This window comes from Eumetopias jubatus, unplaced genomic scaffold (assembly GCF_037043125.1).
Source record: "Eumetopias jubatus isolate StellerSeaLion01/CBP00866 unplaced genomic scaffold, mEumJub1_p1.0 scaffold_15, whole genome shotgun sequence".
NCBI classification, from domain to species: domain Eukaryota; kingdom Metazoa; phylum Chordata; class Mammalia; order Carnivora; family Otariidae; genus Eumetopias; species Eumetopias jubatus.
In genome coordinates, this window is record NW_028274821.1 from 24,038,661 (window position 1) to 24,061,457 (window position 22,797).

At 43.6% G+C, this 22,797-nt stretch overlaps 1 protein-coding gene across 1 annotated transcript in view; it reads right to left on the reverse strand.

The window, feature by feature from the left end:
* Positions 1-555: 555 nt before the first annotated feature.
* RASEF (RAS and EF-hand domain containing) overlaps positions 556-22,797 on the reverse strand; it is an 82,564-nt gene continuing 60,322 nt past the window's right edge. The window contains exons 10-17 of the mRNA XM_028122321.2: positions 16,705-16,939; positions 16,245-16,382; positions 15,981-16,128; positions 14,626-14,707; positions 13,283-13,397; positions 9,946-10,065; positions 7,010-7,086; positions 556-661 (exon numbers count right to left, since the gene is read on the reverse strand). Coding sequence (XP_027978122.1) covers positions 556-661; positions 7,010-7,086; positions 9,946-10,065; positions 13,283-13,397; positions 14,626-14,707; positions 15,981-16,128; positions 16,245-16,382; positions 16,705-16,939 — 1,021 coding nt within the window. The remainder of the gene's footprint in view (positions 662-7,009; positions 7,087-9,945; positions 10,066-13,282; positions 13,398-14,625; positions 14,708-15,980; positions 16,129-16,244; positions 16,383-16,704; positions 16,940-22,797) is intronic.

Below are 22,797 nucleotides of genomic sequence, written 5' to 3' on the forward strand. Positions count from 1 at the left end.
GCACAGGACTATGTGGTCTCCTTCCCACTTGGTACAGTGCACCGAATCCGAGGGGACAAGGCCTGCAAGGCCAAGCTGCTTGTTTTGCAGATGAGGAAACAGATCTAACGTGGGCTGCTAACAGGTCTGAGACTACAGGCTAGTTAACAGCAAAGCTAGCATGATAATCCCCTTTGACTAGTATTCTAGTATCAAATATTTGAAAAAAAATGTTCTGGGTTATCTACAAAGTCAGCTACCATGTGAATCTTTGTCAGGGAGTTTCTTCTACAGCTTCGATCTGAGCATGTGATTTTTAAACATTTTTTTACACGTTATCTTTTGAGACTCTGCAAGGACAAGACAAGTACTTTTAACCAGGGGGTCTCAATCGTTCACTGAAACAGAGCAAAGAGCCGGGGCTCCAGAAGGATCTAAGAGCACAGTTCAGATTCCCACACTGTAACTTTCCACCTGGCTGTGTCTGGAGGATGCACCCCTCTGCGAGAAGCAAACAAGTCACAGACACTCAGTACTCTGGGACTGAAGACCTGACAGGCCAGGGATGTTTGGGATTTAACTATTGCAACAGTTCTTCATCTGGGTTGACTTTTTGGAACTGGTCCCCGTCAAATTGGTAATGGATTTGCTGTCATCTTCATCAGTCCTTTTTTTCACTTCCCTGGGGGGTGGGGGGGGGAGGGAGAAACAGAGACAGAGAGACAGAGAGAAAATGAATTACTGAGGTACAAAACTAAACCACAAATGGTTCTGTAAAATTAAAACAACACTGCTGAGCACTTGCTGTATGTCATCCAGACATTGTTCTAAATGCTTTGTAGGTATTGACCGTCTTAATCCTCACAGGACCATGTGAATTTGTTGGGCCCCATTTTATATGTAAGGAAGCAAAGGCAAAAAAAAAAAAAAGGTTAAGCAATTTCCCTTCAGTTACTGGAGAAGCTGCAGAACTGGGCCTGGAACCACGCCTGCGCTCTGAGTACCAGGCCACGCTCACCACGCACAAGGCAGGCACACACGAGACACGTGTGCACAGGTGCATGTACGCACACACGCACACACATAATCTACTATTGCTGTCTCCTGCAGTTTCACATGCTTTCCAGTCTGTCACACGCACAGCTCACTCCTTAGCACTCTGGGACCTGGCTTCCATCCCCGACTAGCGCTTGCTGACCTTAACAAAAGCAATGATGACTTTAAAATCACTCTTTAATTATACAAGATCATGAAGATAATGATAAATGATTAAAATCCAGGGGAAAAAAAAAAAATCTTCCTTTTGCCTCTTCCTAAATTTCTTTTAGAACTAACAGCCAGAGGCTACAATGGCAAAAGATCTCTAAGATCTTGGGAAGACCTCCTAGGGACAGTATCCTTCCAAGTATATTCCCAGGGATGCCCGTGAAACAAGCAGACCCTGAAGTCCCACCTTAGACAAGACCCTGAATGGCAATCTTGACGGTGACAGCTCATCCCCAAGAGGCCCCCAAACAATCCTACCTTCCCCAGCAGTGCTTGGGGCCCCCCATTAAGACTAGGGAGCCCCCACCAGGGGCTCTCCCTCCGCAGTACCAGCTCTGTGACTGCTTAGATCGAGAGAACGCGGAGGAACGGGTGGGCTGGGGCTCCTGGCCAGGTGTTAAAGCTGCTCTCGGCTGCCAGGGCTCCTCGGTGGAGAAGGCCACAGAGTGGCCCTGAGGACATGCTTAGCAGCCAGAAGGACTAGGACCCTGGTGGCAGACGCCCAGCCGGAGCCCTAGCCCCACGACCATCTGACCGAAAATGCACGAGACACTCCAGGCAAGAGCAGTCGAGGGACCTTCCAGCTGAGATCCAGCTTATTCCGGTAATCTCAAGAAATTAAAAAGTGGTAGCTGTTTTAAGCAAACACGTCTGAGTTTGTTACACAACGGCAAATACCTGAAGCTACTAAGAACTGGCATAGTCCTAGTACAGCAATGTGGTTCAGTGTAAATGTGATGTAATCCACATATGTGACCTTAAATTTTTTAGTAGCCACATTTAAAAATGTAAAAAGAAACAGGTAAATTTAATTTTATTAACATATTTTAACTCAGCATAACAGATATATTATCATTTTAGCATGTTCTCAATAAAAATAATAATGAAGTATTTTACGATTTTTATACTGTTTTCAAAATCTATACCTAGAACACATCTCGATTTGGGTTCGCCACACTTCATGTGGCTTGTGGCTACCAAATTGGTCAGCACGACTCCAGACAGTGTTGGTATGTGCTAACTTTTGAAAACCACTATACTGTGAGTTGGAAAGAAGACATCTCAGCAAAAGAAAAAAAAGAGGGAGGAATTAATTCTTGCTGAAGGCCAGCTAATAAATGCTATACTATACATTTTCACATTTTTCTTATTTAATACACATAAACAATCACACAACATACACACACACACAACCCTGACAGATGACAGGTGAGCATTATTGTCCTTACTTCACAGATGAGGAAACAAAGACTCAGGAAAAGAAGGAAGGTACACAATCCAACCTAGAACACTCCATAAGACTTCAGTCTCCTGACCTCCAGAACTGGAACGTGATACATGTGCATTGCTTAAGAGACTATGTTTGTGGGAATTTGTTAAGGCAACAACAGAAAACTAATACAACTTCCAACTGCATCATCTCAGACATTTGGTCATTCAACAAATGCCCAATTTATGCCAAACTCTGGGACCCTCTCTTAGTGAGCGTTGAGGGAGAGACAGAAGGCTAAACAAATCATTACAAGGTCCCTTGCACAGTGTGATGCATGAATACAAAGGGTACACCACAGTCGTGCTGGCCCTCAGGGAAGGAAGGCTTTGTGGAAATGGAGCTTCATGGACAGTTTGACACTGGAGGGACCTCCTGAAAGAACAGGAATTGACCTTCACTTAATGAGGAAAGAGATTCCAGGTGAAAGGAACAGCATGCATAAAGGCAAGGAGACATAAAAGAGCTTGGCCACAACTAGAAATAACGTTTGCTGTGTCTACAGATATCATTCCTTTGGGAAGCAAGATAAGAGATGCAACCAGAAAGGCAGGTGAGGCCAGACTGTGAAGGTTTGGACATGCTGGAGACAGTCACGCCTTTGGGATTCCCTCTTGTTGATGGGTGGGGATGTGGTTATAGAATTTTAAAAAGAGGTGGAGGTTAAAAATACAGAAATTGGAGAAGTCACCAGCAAGAGACAGTTCTAGAAACCCTGGGGGTAGAAGACAGTAGGCAGAGAGAGAGTAAAGAAGAAGAGAACGTGGAATGCAATCCTGACATTGCCAACACTGAAGCAGCAAGCTGATGCTCCAGAGTGGCAGCGACAAGTCCCAGTGTTGCCACTTAGCAGCTGTGTCACTTTGAGCAGGTTGATTAGCATTCTACTCCTCCACTTTCTTATCTGTACAATGGGTATAATAATCATAGCACCTTCACAAGACACCCCACATCTCTCCCTTCTGGGTGGTCCAATGGCCTCTATAAGCTACAATCATCTGGCTCCCTGGTCAAATGTCTTCTCTTTTCTTTTTCCTCTCGTTAAATTGCATGGCCTGCAAATATTTATTTCCTCAGTATCACTACTGAACCATGTATGTGGCCTCCACAGGCTGAGTGCTCACAATAATGCAGACATTTTATTGAACCTGAAAGCAAATATTAAGGAGGAAAAGTATGTACCCACGTTGTTCATCTGGCCTTTCGTTTCTTTAATCCACCATAAGTGCAGGCATGTCCTTCCCACTTCAAGGAAATCAGACAGATATTCCAAACACCTACAACAGGTTTAAGGCTGGGAATACTGGACTTTCTCACCAAAAACTACCACATGCTTGACAACTGCATGTTAGGTGACTCCGTCTCACGGGCAGATTTACGGGATCCCAACAGGCTCAGCTCCTGAGCTGAACAGATACATATATCAACCTGAGCTTTTTTTGTTTTGTTTTGTTTTCAAATCTCAGGCCATTAATCAATTAAATGCCTTTGGAAGTTGAATCTGCAAAATGTGTAAAGCTCGTGGTTCTGGTGATGGCAAATTCACTTGCCGATGGACAATGACTGTGATAAATGTCCTGTCAGCACTATGGGGAAATTGCATTTCTAGGAAACAGTTTTCTTGGGATTGAGAGGTTTCCAGAAAAAGTAGTACTCGTAGTTTCTAGTTTTGGGTGTTAACCAAACATTCATGGCCTCCCTTCAAAACAGAATTCTGTTTCGACAGTGTAAAGCCATAAACTCGTCTAGTTCACATTTTATGACATGACACAGCATGAAAGGTGCCCGTGATGGGAATTGTCCTACGAGATCTAAATCGAGAACATAACATATTTTACATTATACGTAACTTTCTAAAGGATGTAACACTTTTTTTAAATATTATTATTTGAGAGAGAGAGAGAGAGAGAGAGAGAGAGAGAGAGCATGAGCAGTAGGGAGAGGGAGAAGCAGACCCCCCCCACCCCACCCCACCCCACCCCCGCTGAGCAGGGAACCCGACACGGGGCTCGATCCCAGGACCCTGGGATCATGACCTGAGCCGAAAGCAGATGCTTAACAGACTGAGCCACCCAGGAGCCCCAGGATGTAAAACTTTTTCACCTGCGGCAACTCTACCATTTCCATGTAAGACTTAGGCACTTTAACAAGCAAATCTGAAGGCAGGATATAAAGCAAATTAAATTTTTTAAATATTTGCTGTATTTATAATTTTCCTATTTAACACATCGCTAACATGACAAAACCAGAGACCTCACACCAGGCCATCATGCAATAACAACGATAGAATAACTCCCTGATGAGTGATTCCCAAAGAGTGACCTCGTGATCAAAAGGCCTGTGCGCACAGGTGTGGTGAGTAAAGAAGCACAAGGCTGTGTGCAAGCTGCACTGAAAACAGGGCGCGGGGCAGGAGCAGGTGGAGGGAAGACAGCACAGGCGGCTCACAGCCTCTCCCACCTTTATGATACAATAAAGAGAATCAATTCGGCACTCTGGGTGTGACCATGGCAATCTGGCGTCATTTAACTTTAATATGACCCCATAAGACAATTCAGCATTAAATAGAGACCAGTATTCCGTGGGGTACCAGCAGTTCTATGTAGAACCACAGACCGGCAGAGCTAGAGAGGACCTTGGGGGTCGCTTTCTCCAGCCCCGTCCCTCATTTTACATATTAGAGATGTCGAGAGGGAGGCAGGGACTTGTCGGACTCCACAGCTGTTTGGGGGAGGCGGGGCGCGATTTAGGATCGCACTTTGAGCCTCCCGACACCACAGTCCTCCATTAAGCGGGGTAGGAGGCAACAGCCTCGCAGGGGGCCTGGCGTGCACCGTCCTTTTCTGCGCGGCTGGAGCAGCAAGCCAGCACCCCACTGCCAAAGCTAGGGTGCGCTTCTCCCTGCCTGCACCAGTTCAGCTTCGGGCCCAGTGATGCTCTGAAGACCTGCAGGCCCTTGCCAGACCCCTCTAGCCCAGCAAGCACATCACCTCCACCCAGGAATCCCCAGGTACGTTGTAGCAAAACACCAGTACGAACACCCAAGAAAGTATAAACACCTACCAATTCAGCAGTGAGTCCACCCTCAGTGTGTTGCACGGAATCTCCCCCCGCCTCTGCTGAATGAGCCTTCCTTGGCCAAAATGGCCGGCGGCCCCTTCGCACCAATAGGTGTACAGAGTTGATTACTTCACCCAGCTTATGAAGGTTTTACTTGGGTTGTTTGACAAATGTGGTATGAGCCCATGATTCTCCTACTAAAACCACGTCATTAACCTTGAACCTATATGTGCTTAAATGTTTACCTTTCTTCCACCTGTTCGAGGTCAAACTCACAGAACTGTCTTTGCTTTGCACAAAAAGGTGGTGGGGGCAGGTGGCTCTTTCTCTTGGACTGATATCAAAGGAGATAATGTCCAAAGACTCTGAGTTCGAGCCCAAGGCATGTGCCAAGCCCTGCTACAGACTAATGCCAAGCAGGCCGTTTAAAGTCCTGGGGCTCATTTCCTGATTTTCTCAAGTGAGGGCAAGGATCTCGCCCAAGGCCCCAGTCTAAGCAGCTAGTAAGCACTATAAATACCAAGTCATTGATAGAAAAACAGCACTGAAAACACTACTTGTCACTGTATATGAGCAGAAGAGGCCAACTATCATACTAAAGCTAAGATTTTTGTAAAATTTCACAAATGATCAGGAAAAAAACTACACACCCAAAATTATGGCTTCACTTTGTTGGCAATTAAAGATCATTGGCCTGAATTCTGTTCATGCTCATTTTCTTTTCTTTTTTTTTCCTTTCCTTTCTTTTTTTCTTTTGGATATTTAATCTCTTCAGGCCAGTAAAGAATCATCTTTTCATTTGTGGCAGAAAACTAGGCAGAAGACATAAATCTAACAGATAATGTTGTTATTTCCTAAAAATCAAATTTACTCCGAGGATTAAAAAACCCATTTATATCCAAGTTCCTCAAGGACGTAATTTTCATTCTAATCTACATCCCAAAATGTTATTTATTATTAACACCATTGCCTGAGCTTAATAATTACCTGAGTAATTATTTTAATAAAGTGCTTCCAACTGGCATGATATACAATTTGCTTTGTTGAGTTGTTTTTTTTTCCCTTTACCCCAGAAAATGTCATAATAGATAGTTAATTTCATAATAGTCTCTTGTGTTTAAAATCTGGTTCCTGGAAATGATTCATACAAGTCAACTATTAGCTCTGCGGTGACATTTTGCAGAAATGTCAACGACACCTCAGATGCACCTGCTTTGTTTGGTGGTAAAGGCACTTCGCCAACGTTCACAGTGAATAAGCAGCACTACTGGTTTTTATAAAATCCGTGTTCAATTGTTTCTCTAACCACTACTGAAATACAAGACAGTGTTTTCCAATGTATATTCATGTCATAGCCCAGAAATTTGATATATGCACCAACTACGTGAAAATTCAATCCTGTTTTCATTTTCCAAATATAAGACAACACTTTACCGAGCAAGATGGAGAACAGCTTCCACTATATTCGAGCCGTCTTTGGCGCTGGTTTCACAGAACAATGCCCCATAGGTCTGCAGAAAAGAAATAGACACAATTAAATGAAGCCTTTATTTAAGGCTCCTGGAATTTTAGCCTTTACAACCCACAAATAAAATAAACACATTCTCCTGTTGAGTATGCTAATAGCTAAGACACTGGATTCACAGTTTCGATACTTTAAAAAATAGTGAATTTGAGTGGAGTTATTCCAGACACAGCTCCTAGTCAGGGGATTTTTATTTTGCCTTAAAAGTAACAACAATACACAATTTCATGTTTCAAGGTTCTTATCCCCCACAGTCCTACCAGTTGCTACAAACGTTCTCCATCAGATAATCTGAGAGAGGTAAAAATGATAGCTTAAGGTAACCACTCACGAATCAAATGTCCATCAAAGGTATGTCTCCTTTGGGCTGGCAGCTAACATGCATCCCTTCACACTATCATCTTTTCCTATCAAGATTCAGCAACCTCCATGTTGCTAAAAACCAACGGACACTGTCTGGTGCTCTATTTTTTTTTTTAAGATTTTATTTATTTATTTGGGAGAGAGAGAATGAGAGATAGAGAGCACGAGAGGGAAGAGGGCCAGAGGGAGAAGCAGACTCCCTGCTGAGCAGGGAGCCCGATGTGGGACTCGATCCCAGGACCCCAGGATCATGACCTGAGCCGAAGGCAGTCGCTTAACCAACTGAGCCACCCAGGCGCCCTCTAGTGCTCTATTATTCTACCTCCCAGCGGTTATGTATATGACCATTGATGATATCACTCTCCTGCTTCAAGGCTTTCAATGCTTCCCGTTCCTCTCCAAGTAACGCTCAGATGCCTCCCCATGGCCGACAAGGCCTCTCGTCTGTGTAGCCCCGGCCCACCTCCTAGCTTTACCTGCCACCCTCCTCCCTCGCTCGCACTGCCTCGGTTACTCTGACCTTCCCTTTGTTTCTCCAATGTTCCAAATTCCTCCGACCTCATGATCTTTGCACCTGCTGCTCCCATTACATGCATTATGCCCTTCCCCGCACCAGTCCCCCTTCTCCAGGCTGATTCCTACCTATCTTTTTAATTTTTCCGTAATTCTCCCCTGAAGTTAAGATTCAGTGTTGTCTAAGCCTGACACGTCCCTGTTACGTTAGGTCTTGCTATTAGGAAACCTCACAGCCCTCTGTGTTTTTCCTGCATTGCACTTGCCAAACCGTAACTGATGAAGTTATTTGTGTGTGTCTGCCTCGAGACAATGTCCCTGCGGGAAGGAGAATTGCATGTGCCGTGGACCTGGGTGTGGGTGACACAGTATTGTGTGGGGCTAAGGGGAGGATGTCATGGCCGCTCCAGAGCATGGAGAGAGAGAACGAAACAAGGGGAAAGGACTCCACTGTGGGACCTTTACCCATGAGCCCCCGAATCCACAGAAAATATATAACAATCCTACAATGAACATGAATGGATTTCTAGTGGGAACGGGTAGTGCTGCTGCTGAGTTCTATTGCTAGGATGTTATGGGGTGACACGGAGACTGCCCCTGAGGGTACAGGAGGGTAGGGGTCATGAGATGCCTAAGTGAGCAAACGTTGGGAACTCAAAAATCCTGAGGAGGGGATAAACCCAGCGTGTGGCCGGGAATTATGTGCTCTCTAAGGGGGCGTGTGGGACAATGTGGCATGAGGATTACATACGTTTAATATGTATCTCCCCCAGAAATGAAATATATGAAGACAAGGACTGCCTGCTCTGTGCTCTAGTCTTTCCCCAGCACACAATGAAGTGCATAGGATTAAACGTGCGGAATGAATCTCTTCTGTGCCTCACTGCTTAGCTTTGATGTTTAGCATGTTTGGTCCATAGATTCTAAAATTTAACAAGAAAGATTTTCCAACTTAAAACAGTGACTGAAACTTCTTTTTACAGTCATGTGCACGCGCTACAGTGCAGTCTCTCCATGCGTCCACGCGCACCACCCAGGCAGCGGTATCAGATCAGATGGCGATGGCGTGGGCTTATCCGATCCCCCCCGTACCTCTGATGCCTTGTTTAGGAAAGACAGGTCCTAAGGGGGACCTGGAGCAGTCTCACACACTGGTTGTAACAGAGAATGAACGCTGCCCCCAGTAATCAAATGGATAGAAATGAGCTTCATTTCTATACAAGCGCATAACCAAAAAATAATTTTAGACTGTTCAACTAAGCATGAATCTTAGAGAAAGAAAAAAAAAACAAGTTTCCCAATTCTCTTCCACCCAGGTAGCACACTGTCCTTTGGCACAGTAACCCTCAGGAACTAAACCACATTTTCTAAACGTGACACCCGTTCTTTTGCCTTGACATGGATTCCAGAACCAGAGGAGTCCAGGAGCTGGCGGAGGGGGAGGGGGAAGGCAGGATAATTCTGGCTCCTCCTCGTCAACGCTCTTCAGTGGGGGAAAATGACCACGTGATCATTTTAGCTCCGTGAGAGGTTTAATCCTCGGTACAATTACATTCATACATTCCTTAAAGTGTGTGTAGCGGGGGTGGGGGTTGTGGGGGCACCTGGGTGGCTAAGCCCAGTTAAGTGTCTGCCTTTGCTCAGGTCCTGGGACCAAGCCCCGTGTCAGGCGCCCTGCTCAGTGGGGAGCCTGCTTCTTCCACTCCCTCTGCCCCTCCGCTCCTCCATTCATGCTCACATGTGCTCTCTCTCTCTCTCTCAAATAAATAAGATTTTAAAAATAAAATAAAGTGCAGGGAGGGGCAGCACTGGGAGTTCTGCCTGAATAAGAAGGCCAGGAGCCCCATCAAAAAGGGTGGAGGTTTGCCAAAGAACCTCTGAAAGCGAATGTAGACAAAGTGAAGGGCCGCTGACTGCAAAGCTCATGAACGGCTAAGGTCTATCCCAACAGACCCACTTTCGCCCTTACCATGGCCAGTTTTTCTCCCAAGTATCCTGGGACACACTTCTGTTCCTCTGCTGTGGCAGCATCACGGAGATCAGCCTTGTTTCCTACCAACATGATAGGAATACTCTCCTGGCTTGCATCCTGCCGGGGGAAAATAATTGTGTGCTCATCAAATAGTGAATAAGTTCCACTGACAAGAGCAGCCATACCAACAGCAGCTTCCACTCTCCAAATGCCCCATGGGAGCCACATGACCTGGAAGTAATATCTTCAAGCCTCAAAATCTCTCTACAAAAAAGCCAAACTTTTTCCCATCGCCAGGTGAGACCACTGAAATTCAGAGAGGTTAAACAAGATCTTACCTAGGCCGGGGCCACGGTCCAAATGCTCCCCATCATCCCTGCCACCATACGAACCAATATGAACTCAAGAGGCAAGAGCACAGAATTATACGTGGCTGTGGCACCCACACAATTTTCTGCGACTTTCACTCCAAATGGTGATGACAAGTCAACTTCATTATCTCAGGTACAAAACACACAGGAAATCCCTCAGGCATCAGGGGATAAAAACAGAGCTTGGAAGTTCCACACTCACTGCGATCTGGCTTACAACAAAAGCAAAATGTGAAGGTCCTAAAGGGCAAGCAACATTTTTCTTACGAGGAGTCAATTACCAATCATTTGAAGGAATCGATTCTAAGGCTAATGCTCTCAAACCAGCTTAGGCAAAGTCCCAGGTCCACAAGGGGCCTGAAATCAGGCGAAATGCTGCAGGTTTCTGCCTCAGTTTCCCCACTGGTAAAATGAAGGGGTTAGTGAGGGCACACCGCACCTCCGCAGGCTCTGAAGAGAACAGAGTATGATAACCTGACTGGCCCAGAAAAACAGGGTTCTGGTTCCTAGGCCAGGGCAGCGGCAGCCCTGACCAGGGCATGTGGAAGTGACCTTCCGCAGTGCCTACAGGTACCAGCTGTGCTTTCAGTTCGCTGCTACCCCTGCCCCAGGATCAAGAAATGAGCCTTCAAAATGATGGCATTACATTCGATTTCCTTTCTCTTCAGACCATTCTCCTCCAACTGAGGGCAACGGAGTGCAGTAACAGCAGAGGGGGGAAGGGAATGAAGGGCGTTCTCCAAAACTAGGTGTCCCGTCCATTGAGGTGTTCATTAACTGTGTTCTTTGGTAAACTGTTCAGGTTCCAAGGGGGCAACCTTTGGAAGCCACTCAACATATACTCCCTTAAGTGAGCCAAGAACCCAAGCATCTAAAGGATTTCCCAAAGTTATTCCAGTAAATACGGGCAAATCCTTAAAGTCTTGATTCAAACACCACCTTCCAGGAAGGCTGCCCTGACCACACCATCAGGCCCTTTACCCTGCCTTCTTCTTGTTTCCACAGTATTTGTCATATTCTATCATTCCATTTATTTGTTTGTTGCTTGTTATGTTTCCCCTATGCGAGTACAAGCTCCCTGACTATGGGCACATTGCAGGCTCTGGAACGTGCACAAAGCAGGCACTCCAAAAATTCTCCCGAATGTGTAAAAGTCGGGAAGAGATCTCACATCTCAAGTGTCTCCTCCATTCAATGTTCACCCAAGTATTCAACCAATACATTTTTTTATTCACAACAGGTAAGTAAATGGCCTTCGTTTTATTTTACCCATGATTTTATTGCAGGATTGTGTAATCCAGTGGTTTTTATCGAAGTGTATTAATTATTAATTCATCACTGACCTTCTACTACCCCTCAGCCCTCCAGCCTACCCCAACAATCACACTCTCAGTTTACACCCATATTTATAGTGGCCACCTATAGAATTTCCTCACAGAATTTCCTCAAATTAGAAAGGCTGAGCCATGGCAGAGGTTTATCATGCCCATTTTTCCCGAAGGTGAAAGTCAAATGCCAAGTGGTATCTAATTTTTCCCCATGGCAAATTCAAGAATTCTCTTGAACATAGTTTTCGTCCTTTTCAGACCATGTGAAAGGTGATCCACGGAGCTGAAAAGGTCACTTACCACGTGTAGGTGATTAGCAAATGATGGTAAATTACGGGGTCCCGGCACACACCGTGGCTGGTCACTAAGGGCTATTTCAACACTGGCTGACCTTGCCTTTGGGCCTCCTGGCCTTGCGCATAATCCAAGGACTTAAAATGCAGACTAAGTACAAAAGTTTTAACAATAAAAAGTTTTGCCGTGGATTTTAAATATCTGTGGGTACGAGTCTGTGGGGATTATGTTACTCTCTGGACTCATCGCTCTATCCCAGGGAGGTCCGTCTGTTCCCTTGAGCAGATGCTTTTCCTCTGTGCACTAAATGCACCTTGGAACTCCTCTCTGGACACCAAAACCTTCTTTTCTCAACCCACTGCTTCCTCTGGTGCTCTATCAGAGCAGCAACCAGGGCTGAATCAGGAGATCCAAGGCCCCATTCAACCCCTGCCCTCTAAATAACCACAAGCCAGGACCATATACTTTCTCCGCCTCAAGGTTTCTCATAAAAAGTGAGAGTAACATTACACTTCTCACTTCTTTCCTCAGATATGTTACAGAGATGAATATAACATGTGGCTATTTTGTGAAATAAAAATGCTACATAAATGTCAACACACTTCCATCATATTTATAATAATTTTAGGTCATGATATTTCAGTAGAACAAAATGCACATCTCACAACACTTCTTTAGTTAGAAAGAGAACATTCTATTTTTTTTACAGGGTATGAAATAAGCCCAAAAGAAGAATCTAGAAGCTAACCTGATATATAGCAATCAGTTCTGTTTAGCCAACATTGCACTGTTTAATGACTGTTAAAAATTAGAGATAATACACTTAATTGAAAAATTATATTAGCCACTATTTTTTTTCCAAGAGAGTATACTGAACCACAGCTTGAACTGTAGTTTTATGTTAATTATTAACTGTTGGCAGCATACTAACTGTGGTCAAAATCATTTCCTACTTTTAGAAATTATTTACCATGAAACCAAAGGATATGAAAGCTCCTCAGATGAAAGACACCATCTCATTTAACCAAAGAAAAAAAAAGCACAGATGTTACCATGTTTAAAATACCATAAGGGGTTCTGATTTTATCTGTAAGAAAACCGGAAGTTTTATTCCCAGAAACTCCCTTCTGTGGTATCCATGGCTCTGTGGAAACTCGCCCAGCTAGTGAGGAAGAGATCAATACTGCCAAGTCCCACGAGACACACCCCCTCTCACATCCAGTCCTTCCTGACGAGCCTGGATCTCTAATGGTGTGCACTTCAACAAAGAAGAAAAATCGCGTTTTCTAAGATGGTCTGTGACACCGTGTAATTTTTTGTTTCTCGGTTTTGATGTCTTACCTCAATCATGTCCACCCATTCTCGTACATTGAGAAAGCTTTTCTCGCATGTAACATCATACAGTAGCAGAACACCATCTGCTCTTCTGAAGTAAGACTTGGCGATACTTCTGAATCTGGCAGAGAGAAAAGCATGTAAATAATGGTTCTAATCAGTCTGTTGGTCAGGTGCTGCCCCTTCTTCATCTCTTTTATGCTCGCTTTTTTCTCATCTTCTAAGATAAGCCCCCACCTGCAAGAATCTAATGGCAACCTGGCACTGTGACAGAGCTACCTTGGACGACTGGAATGACTCAGTGGAAGCTAACAGAATAATGTGGGGCGTGATCTACGAGAGCCAAGCAGTTTCTCCATCAAACAATCCCAAGAATGTCTACAAATCCCAAAGGATAACCAGAACAAGGTTGAGAGCGTAATTTCTTAAAAATTTCAGCCCCGGCAGAAAGCTTCCAAACCCACACGTGGAACACAGGGCAGGAGATGCACAAGAGAGAACATCGTGGTTTGGGGGGTGGGAAGGGAGTACTGTGGGGGGTGCTGTGGAAGACGACCTAACCATGTGGAGTACCACAGCATGCCAGAAGCTTTATACCTATGGGGTGCGGGGCGGTTCGCTAGGGGAAGAGCATACCTCAACATATATGTCCCAACTCTAAGCCAACCGCAATATTTTATAGCATCTTAAAAAAGGCCATGTTGACCACGAATGTTTTTTAAATGTTGAAAGTCTCAGTCTGTTACAGAATGTGAGCTCCATGTGAGCAGCTTTTGTGGATTTGTGTCTGCTGCCTGTGGAATCTTCGCAGCCTGAACAGTGCCTGCTACAGGGGCAGGCTGCAACCCATACTCACTAGTGGAACAAGTGGAGAGATGCTCTTTCCAAAGAGTTAGGCAGGATTAAAACGTATGCTTGATGCTTCCGGTCATCGGCAATGAATGCAAGAGAAGGCAACATCACCAGACGTGAGTCTTCTGTTTAGTTTGTGCCTCTGCCCTTGAACTGAGGGGAGCTGACAGATTCCCTCTTCCATCTTTTATTGAGCTTGGCTAAGTACTCTTCACACTGACACGTAATCTAAATTCTCTTGTTCAGAGAGGGCACTCTCCTTTTCCCAACTGAACAGCAGCTCAGAGGAAGCCTAACGATCTCCACACACAACTGACATGTAAATGAAGGAGGAAAGAATGTGGGGGCATGCAAGCATTCCTGAAATCCTAATATACTATGTAATTATACGGTGTATTATCATTATAGGATTATGAGCATTAAAAACTACCAAGTGTGCCACGAGGCCCGTCTATGCAAACCAAAGCCAAGCCCGCTGCGCTGTGGAAAGCACTTGCCTCTCCTGACCCGCGGTGTCCCAGAGCTGCAGGACTATTCGCTCTCCGTCCACAATGAAAGTTTTCATCTGAAAATCGACTCCTGAAAAGGAATTACAAGAGAACATGGGGAACATGATGTAAATAATTCCATTGGGTTTTACTCTCAAGCCCTCTGTAGATAAAACAAAAGCTGGTAAGCCAAAGCTGAGTGAGGTAGAGAGGGAGGAATGTGGCCTTCAAGGAGGGTGACCTTCAACTACTAATTGCAAGTCAGACCACACATGTGCGCACAGATGCACCATCTGCAGGGTGGCTAACTTGGGGAAGGATTTAATCTATGGACAAAAGGAAAACCTATGTTCTATTTGCCCATGTAATTAGATGAACTCGGTTATGTCTTCGTGTTTACATGTGTGTGCTTGTGTACACATTAATATGTGTATGTGTGTGGATACATATGAGATATGTACATATGCCATGCTCTTTAGCAACTGAACAAAACACAGTGGTCTTTTTATGAATCAAATTAAAGTGAACTTTCAGCTTTGTTATCTTGAAGGGTATCATGAAGAACCATAAATTTACAAAGACGCCCATTGTGAAGAGGGTAATCAATCTGTTCTAATATTTCTAGTCATCAAAATAAGAACTCTTTAGATAAAGAAGAAAGGTGAATGATAATTTGCATACCTTCAACTCCTTTTACTTACGCAAATTTGGGAAATCAGGACACTTCTTCTCTTGTTCTCATGAGTGTTTACTCATGTATTCCATTGTAAAGGAGGGGGAGGGATCATACACCTGGCTATGATCGTGACCATGACAAAGTGGCCATCAAGAATGTCACTTTATCAACATCAAATGACGTCTTATCAGAAAAGCTTTCCCTGGCCACCCTGTGTAAAAACTGCACCTCTCTCCAAATCTCATATTCTTTTATTTTCACCCATTGCCCTCCTTTGGGATAAAGTTTCCTTGCAGGCTGGGATTTAGTTGACTCTGTTCATTGTGTGTCCTTAGCACCTACAACAGTATCCAGCTCACAGGAGAACTCAGGAAATGTTTGCTGAATAAATGAATCTGTCACCTCTGGTTCTAAACTTGGTCTGGTTGCTCTGACTGGCTAAGTGGATACCTTTGTCCTTTGTTGGTTTTCTTTTCCTAAAGTTGGGCCTTCGCCAAAACAGAAGACCATGCTATAGACAAGGGCGCGCGCACACGCACACACACACACACACACACACACACACATCCCTATATATTATATATGTATACAGAGAGATCTGTGTATATGTGTATCTAATCTCTAAGGAAAACAAGATCAAGCTAAAAGAAGGTCATTTCCCCCTTACTGACTGAAGAATGAACCATACCCAGGGTGGCACTGGTATTTCCTCGAAATTCATTCTTGCAGAGCCTCATGAGGAAACTAGACTTCCCCACTGCGGCATCCCCAGCGAGCACAATCTTGTAAGCCTTCTGTAAGCTGGAAGATTTAGGGTCGCCATCCACCATGTCTGTCTAGGGGGAAAAAGCCACAGGGAGTGACAAAGGTCGTGCCAATGTTCTTCCTAGTCAGTTATACAGCACCGAAAATTCACAGTGTTCATGAATAAAATAACTCTGAAACTACCTACCTGTGGTGACAGAGCCGAGATGGGCTTTCTTGAAGAACTGACGATGCTGCCCTCACTAGCGGACCCCTGGGGTTTCCAGTCTAACATGGCGGCCACACCATCTGCACCAAACGTCTCTTCATCCCTTAGATCAGGAACCTGGTTTGTTTGGTTTTTTTGTTTTTTTTTTTTAGTCAGCCATTAAAAAACAAAGTCTCTCATTACACATATACATCATGGATTAAAGAGAAGAAAAATATGCAGCTGAATCTATAGTCATTGCTGTTACAGAACAGAGTAGCCCCAAATGGCAAACTGTGGAAATATCTCCCTACCCTGGTGGAGAAAAAAAAAACATTCTACTGACTATGTTTCATATTTATAACCTTTAGGTCATATTCCCATGACAGATACAAGTCAAACAGGGTGACAGATTTCTATTGAAGGTACGGCCCAGGAGACAGTGATTTCTGGGGCTTACGTCTATGTCTGAAGCATCACCCCCAAGGCTCTCCTGTGTGCCGTGTGACCTCTGAAGTCCCCTCTGGTGCTTGTATTCCACCTCTGAGTCGTACTCGTTGGAGTCTCTCAGCGTAGACAAGCCGCTGTCGAAGCAGCTCTCGGGAAGGCTGTCCACCTCACAATTCACCCTCTGCATAGGGTCACAGAGGGCCAACGAGTCACAGTCCTCATCCACATAGGAGGAGCGTGATGACCTGGTGATAAAGGAGAAGAGAGCTTTACCTGAGGGTTCACAAAGCTCAGGACTACACACAGCAGTGGACTCAAGAAGACCAACACTCTCACTTTTGCCAAGAACCACAATGTAGTCCATGATTATTCATCAGGGGAAACAAAATGTTCAAAGCCACATCAGCTCATTCTGTGCAACAATTAATTAAGATGAAGACACTCAAGTCTAACATTTAATAAAAATGAAGCCATTTTTAAAATCACTTTATTTCCTGATACAAAAGGAATTGCAGTGTCCAGAGCATGAATGCAATCTCAAGTTAAGAAAAATGTATGCAGAAGATGTGAACCTTTTTACTTTAATGTGGTCAGACCATATTCCAAACAGCTCATCCGTTTCTAGATAACAGCTCTACTTTTTAAAAGGGATGCTGAGAACCTGGATGGGAAAGGGAACCATGATGATGTAAGCCCAAACCCTCAGACACAAGAAATGGTTCCATGAACTCAGCTTAAGTCTTCACGGTTTCCCTCTTCAAATATGCAGAGAGCTGAGGCATGAAGAAGAAGAATACATTCTCCCAGGAGGCACAAGACAAAATAAGGGCCAGCCGAAACTTTTCTAGGAGTCATATTTCTAATCAATATGGTAAAAAATGACAGGCAATTAGAAAGGTGTGGTACCAAAATACGACATACGAGTTTTCTGCCACTGGGTGTTGATACATAGTCTAGAAAGACCATTATAGGAGAGGTTTCACAGGGAGGTGCTCTGGATAAAGGCTGCAACCCCTGACTTCTATGGACATTTCCACTTGTAAAACTTTCTAACATCTTAAGTATGAGGGAGAAATTAACATCAAAAAAGAGAATCAAAAGAAACCACATCATTTCCCTATTTACTTTTGTTTTTCCATCTGATTTTCACAAAAACCTAAGTTTATACTGAAATATTGGGGCGCCTGGCTGGTTCAGTCGGTTAAGTGTCCGACTCTTGATTTTGGCTCAGGTCATGATCTCAGGGTTGTGAGATCGAGCCCCACGTTGGGCTCCACGCTCAGGTCTGAGTCTGCTTGAAGCTCTCTCTCCCTCTCCCTCTGCCCCTCCCACTGATGCTCTCTCTCCCTAAAATAAATAAATCTTAAAAAAAATATTTTAGTGCCATTAGCAAATGCTTAAAATTAACTAAAAAAATAAGAACTTTACCACCAAACTCTCTCTAAATATGTTTACTCAATTACAAATTCTTTATCCTGGGGGCGCGTATTCAAACCATATCGCTAGTCTAGCTCTGTGTGTTTGTGTGTATACATTTTTTTTTGTTTCATCATTTATGAAATTCTCCTTCTAAAACTGATTTTAGCCACACTATAAGGAACCTAAGAAAACCGTTCTCATTATAATATATACAAACTACTTCAGCTCCATGTCATTATTAGTTAGAACTTTTTTTTTAAAACTTACTCAGATTTTTGATGAGGAAAGAAGTGAAATACAGAATTAAGAAATCACTTCCATGAATATCTAGACTCCAAATTAAAAATATAGGTATAGATGTGGTACTTTGTCAAATGCTTTGTTGGCATCTACTGAAAGGATCGTATGGTTCTTATCCTTTCTTTTATTAATTGATGGATTTGTGAATACTGAACACCTCTGCAGCCCAGGAATAAATCCCACTTGATCGTGATGAGTAATTCTTTTAATGTACTGTTGGATTCAGTTTTGGTAGTTTGTATGTTTCTAGGAATTTATCTATTTCATCCAGATTGCCCAATTTGTTGGCATATAATTTTGCATAATATTCTCTTATAATTATTTCTATTCCTGTGTGTTGGTTGTGATCTCTCCTCTTTCTTTCGTGATTTTATTTATTTGGGTCTTTTTTCTTTTTGATAAGTCTGGATAGGAGTTTATCAACTTGATTAATTCTTTCAAAGAACTAGCTCTTAGTTTTGTTGATCTGTTCTACTGTTTTTTGTTTGTTTCTATATCATTTATTTCTGCTCTCATCTTTATTATTTCCCTTCTTCTGATGGATTTAGGCTTTATTTCCTGTTCCTTTTCTAGCTCCATTAGGTATAAAGTTAGGTTGTGTATTTGAAACTTTTCTTGCTTCTTAAGATAGGCCTGTATTGCTATGTACTTCCCTCTTAGCACCACTTTTGCTGCATCCCAAAGGTTTTGGACTGCCATGTTTTCATTTTCATTTGCTTCCAAGCATTTTTTTATTTCTTCTTTAATTTCCTGGTTAACCTATTCATTCTTTAGTAGGATGCTCTTTAACCACCATGTATTTGTGGTCTTTCCAAGTTTTTTCTTGTGGTTGACTTCAAGTTTTACAGCATTGTGATCTGAAATATGAATGGTATGATCTCAATCTTTTTGTACTTGTTGAGGCCTGATTTGTGACCCAGTATGTGATCTATTCTGGAGAATGTTCCATGTGCACTCGAAAAGAATGTGTATTATGCTGCTTTAGGATGAAATGTTCTGAATATACCTGTTAAGTCCATCTGGTCCAGTGCATCATTCAAAGCCACTGTTTCCTTGTTGATTTTCTGCGTAGATGATCTGCCCATTGCTGCATGAGGGTTCTTAGAGTCCCCTACTATTATTATATATTATCAATGAGTTTCTTTATGTTTGTTATTAACTGATTCATATATTTGGGTACCCCCAGCTTGGGGGCATAAATATTTATAATTGTTGGATCTTCTTGTTGGATAGACCCCTTAATTATGATATAGTACCCTTCTTCATCTCTTGTTACAGTCTTTGGTTTAATATCTAGTTTGTCTGATATAAGTATGGCTACTCCGGCTTTCTTTTGATGTCCGTTAGCATGATAGATGGTTCTCCAGCCCCTCATTTTCAATCTGGAGGTGTCTTTAGGTCTAAAATGGGTCTCTTGGAAGCAGCATATAGATGGATCTTGTTATTTTTTATCCCTTCTGATACCCTATATCTTTTGATTGGAGCATTTAGTCCACTTACATTCAGAGTAATTATTGATAAGAATTCAGTGCCATTGTCTTCCTGTAAAGTCACTATTTCTGGAGATTTTCCCTGTTCCTTTCTAGTCTTTGTTGCTTTTGGTCTTTCCTTCCCACAGAAAGGGTCCCCTTTAATATTTCTTGCAGGACAGTTTTAGTGGTCAGGAACTCCTTTGGGTTTTGTTTGTATGGGAAACTTTTTATCTCTCCTTCTATTTTGAATGACAGCCTTGCTGGATAAAGTATTCTTGGCTGCATTATTTTTTCCCTTCAGTATGTTAAATATACCATGCCACTCTCTTGCCAGATTTCTGTGGACAAATCTGCTGCTAGCCTGATTTGTCTTCCCTTGTAGGTTAGGGATTTCTTTTCCCTTTCTCTTTCAGGATTCTTTCCTTATCTCTATATTTTGCAGATTTTGCTAAGATATGTCTTGGTGTTGGCTGGCTTTTGTTGAATTTCTTGGGAGTTCTCTGTGCCTCCTGGATTTGGATGTCTGTTTTCTTCCCCAGATTAGGGAAGTTTTCATCTATAATTTGCTTAAATAAACCTTCTGCCCCCTTTTCCCTCTCTTCTCCTGGGACTCCTATGATAGGAATGTTATCACACTTTATGGCGTCACTGAGTTCCCTAAGTCTATATTTGTGATCCAATACTTTTCTTTCCCTCTTCTTTTCAGCTTTATTATTTTCCATAATTTTATCTTCTTTTTTTAAAAAAGATTTTATTTATTCATTTGAGAGAGAGAGGAAGAGAGAGAGAGCAAGGGGGCAGAGGGAGCGAGAATCTTAAGCAGACTCTGCACTGAGTGTGGAGCCCAATGCATGGCTTGATCTCAAGACCTGAGCTGAAACCAAGAGTCAGAAGCTTAACCGACTGCACCACCCAGGTACCCCTATAATTTTATCTTCTATTATCACTGATTCATTCCTCTTCTTTGTCCGTCCTTGTTGTCATTACAACCAATTGGTTTTGTATCTTGGTTATAGCATTTTTTTTATTTCAGCCTAACTAGTTTTTAGTTCTTTTATCTCTGGAGTAAGGGATTCCCTAGTGTCTTCTATGCTTTTCTCAAGCCCAGCCAGTATCCTTATTATTGTTGTTTTAAATTCTGGTCCAGGCATGTTACTTATATCTGTTTTGATTAGATCTCTAGCTGTCACTTCTTGTTCTTTCTTTTGGGGTGAATTCCTCCATCTTGTCATTTTGTCTAGGTCACTACTTCTTTGTGTGTGTTAGGAAAGCCTGTTTATATTTCTTGCTCCTGAGACTAATGACTGTACTAAGAAAAGGTCCTATACTGTCCAGGGCCTGGTGCTTCAGGAAGTGTTTCAGAGTATGCACTCTGCTCTTCTATTTTGGCTGCTCTTTCCCTCAAGTCAGTCCTCTGCAGAGTTTCTCCTTGCTCGCTGTGGGGAGTGTTTGGACCTTGTTCAGTATGTGGCATTTTAACTAGGTGTGCTAAAGAAGCCTGATCCTATTGCCACGGGAGCTGAAGCTCTGCAACACTCTATGATCAGGAAACTTGGTGCATGCAAGGGGTTTGTGCTGGTCTTCGGGGGGAGGGGCCTGCTGCACTGGTTCTCAGGTTGACTTGCCCTAGTACAAATGCACCTGCGGGCTGATGGCTCCAGCCTCCACTGAGGGCGCTGTGTTGCACACTGAAGTCTGTCAGTGTTGATGGGTGGGGGGGAAATGGCATTGCCCCACTCTCTTGTCTCTGGAGCAGGGAGTGTGCACCTGCTACTCTTCAGAAAGCCCTCACAGAAGAGCAAACTTTTTCCCCTTTCGTGTCCCCAGCTTCCATGAGATCTCTGCCTTCACCCTGTCAGCATCCACACTGTCTGCCTGCCAGGTGGCACAGTACTCCTGTGTTTTATCTCTCAGGAGTGTGGCTGGGTTTCAAAACTCCAAATTTTAGGGGCCCAGTGCTATGCGGATCCATGCTGATCATCTGCAGGAGGGTCTCACCATGCTGTAGCTGGTGCCAGTTTGTCCCAGAAAAGCAGCCATATAATCGCATGGGCGCTTGGAGTTTATGGTAAAGTGCAGCAAAAAGCTGGCCCCAAGGTTTGCTGCCCTCAGCAGATGTCTCTGTTTCTATGCTAGTGAACGGGGCAGTACATTGGTGCCCACCAGCACTTTGTCCCCTGAGAGGCCATGCCACGTCTCCCAAATGCACTCCAAGAAGGGGAACTGTTTCTCCCCCAGCAACCCAGGGGATCTTCAGACCATGCTGTCCACTCCCAGACTTCTGCCCTTCTTCCCCACAGGACCACTGCTATGCCCACCAGGCTCTACCCGGCAGTGGAAGGGACTTCTAAAACTTCGGACTTTGAACTCTCTGCTTGTAAAAACTTGCCACTCTAGTTTTCCCAGTCAGTGCTTTTGGGGAAGTGTTTGTCTTGCACAATCCCCAGAGCGCTGACTTCCATCTATATCTTCTCTCTCTCTCCTCTCTCTGAGATCAAGGCTCCCTCCCCTCTGCAGCACCCGCGATTCTTTCTCCCTAGAATCATGTCTCTGCACCTCCGACCTTCCATGATATGGCTTCTTTTCTCCCTCTAGTTCTGCATTTTGTTCTCTCAGCATTCAGATCAATTCTCAGATATTTGGAAGATTTTATATTTATCTAGCTGTGTTCGAGGGACGAGGCAAGCATAGGGTCCCCCTATTGCTCTGCCATCTTAACTCTCTGTACATTATTCTTTAGAACAAAAGATCTCAAATGCAAAGGGAATGAATATGAATTGGAAAGGTGCATTGGAAATGGAGAGCTGGAAGCCCATAGTTTATGCATTCACTTCTACTTTCAAGGTTTGATATGCTCCAAATTTAACTTTTTAAGTAACAACAATGGACATATGTATTTATACACACATGTG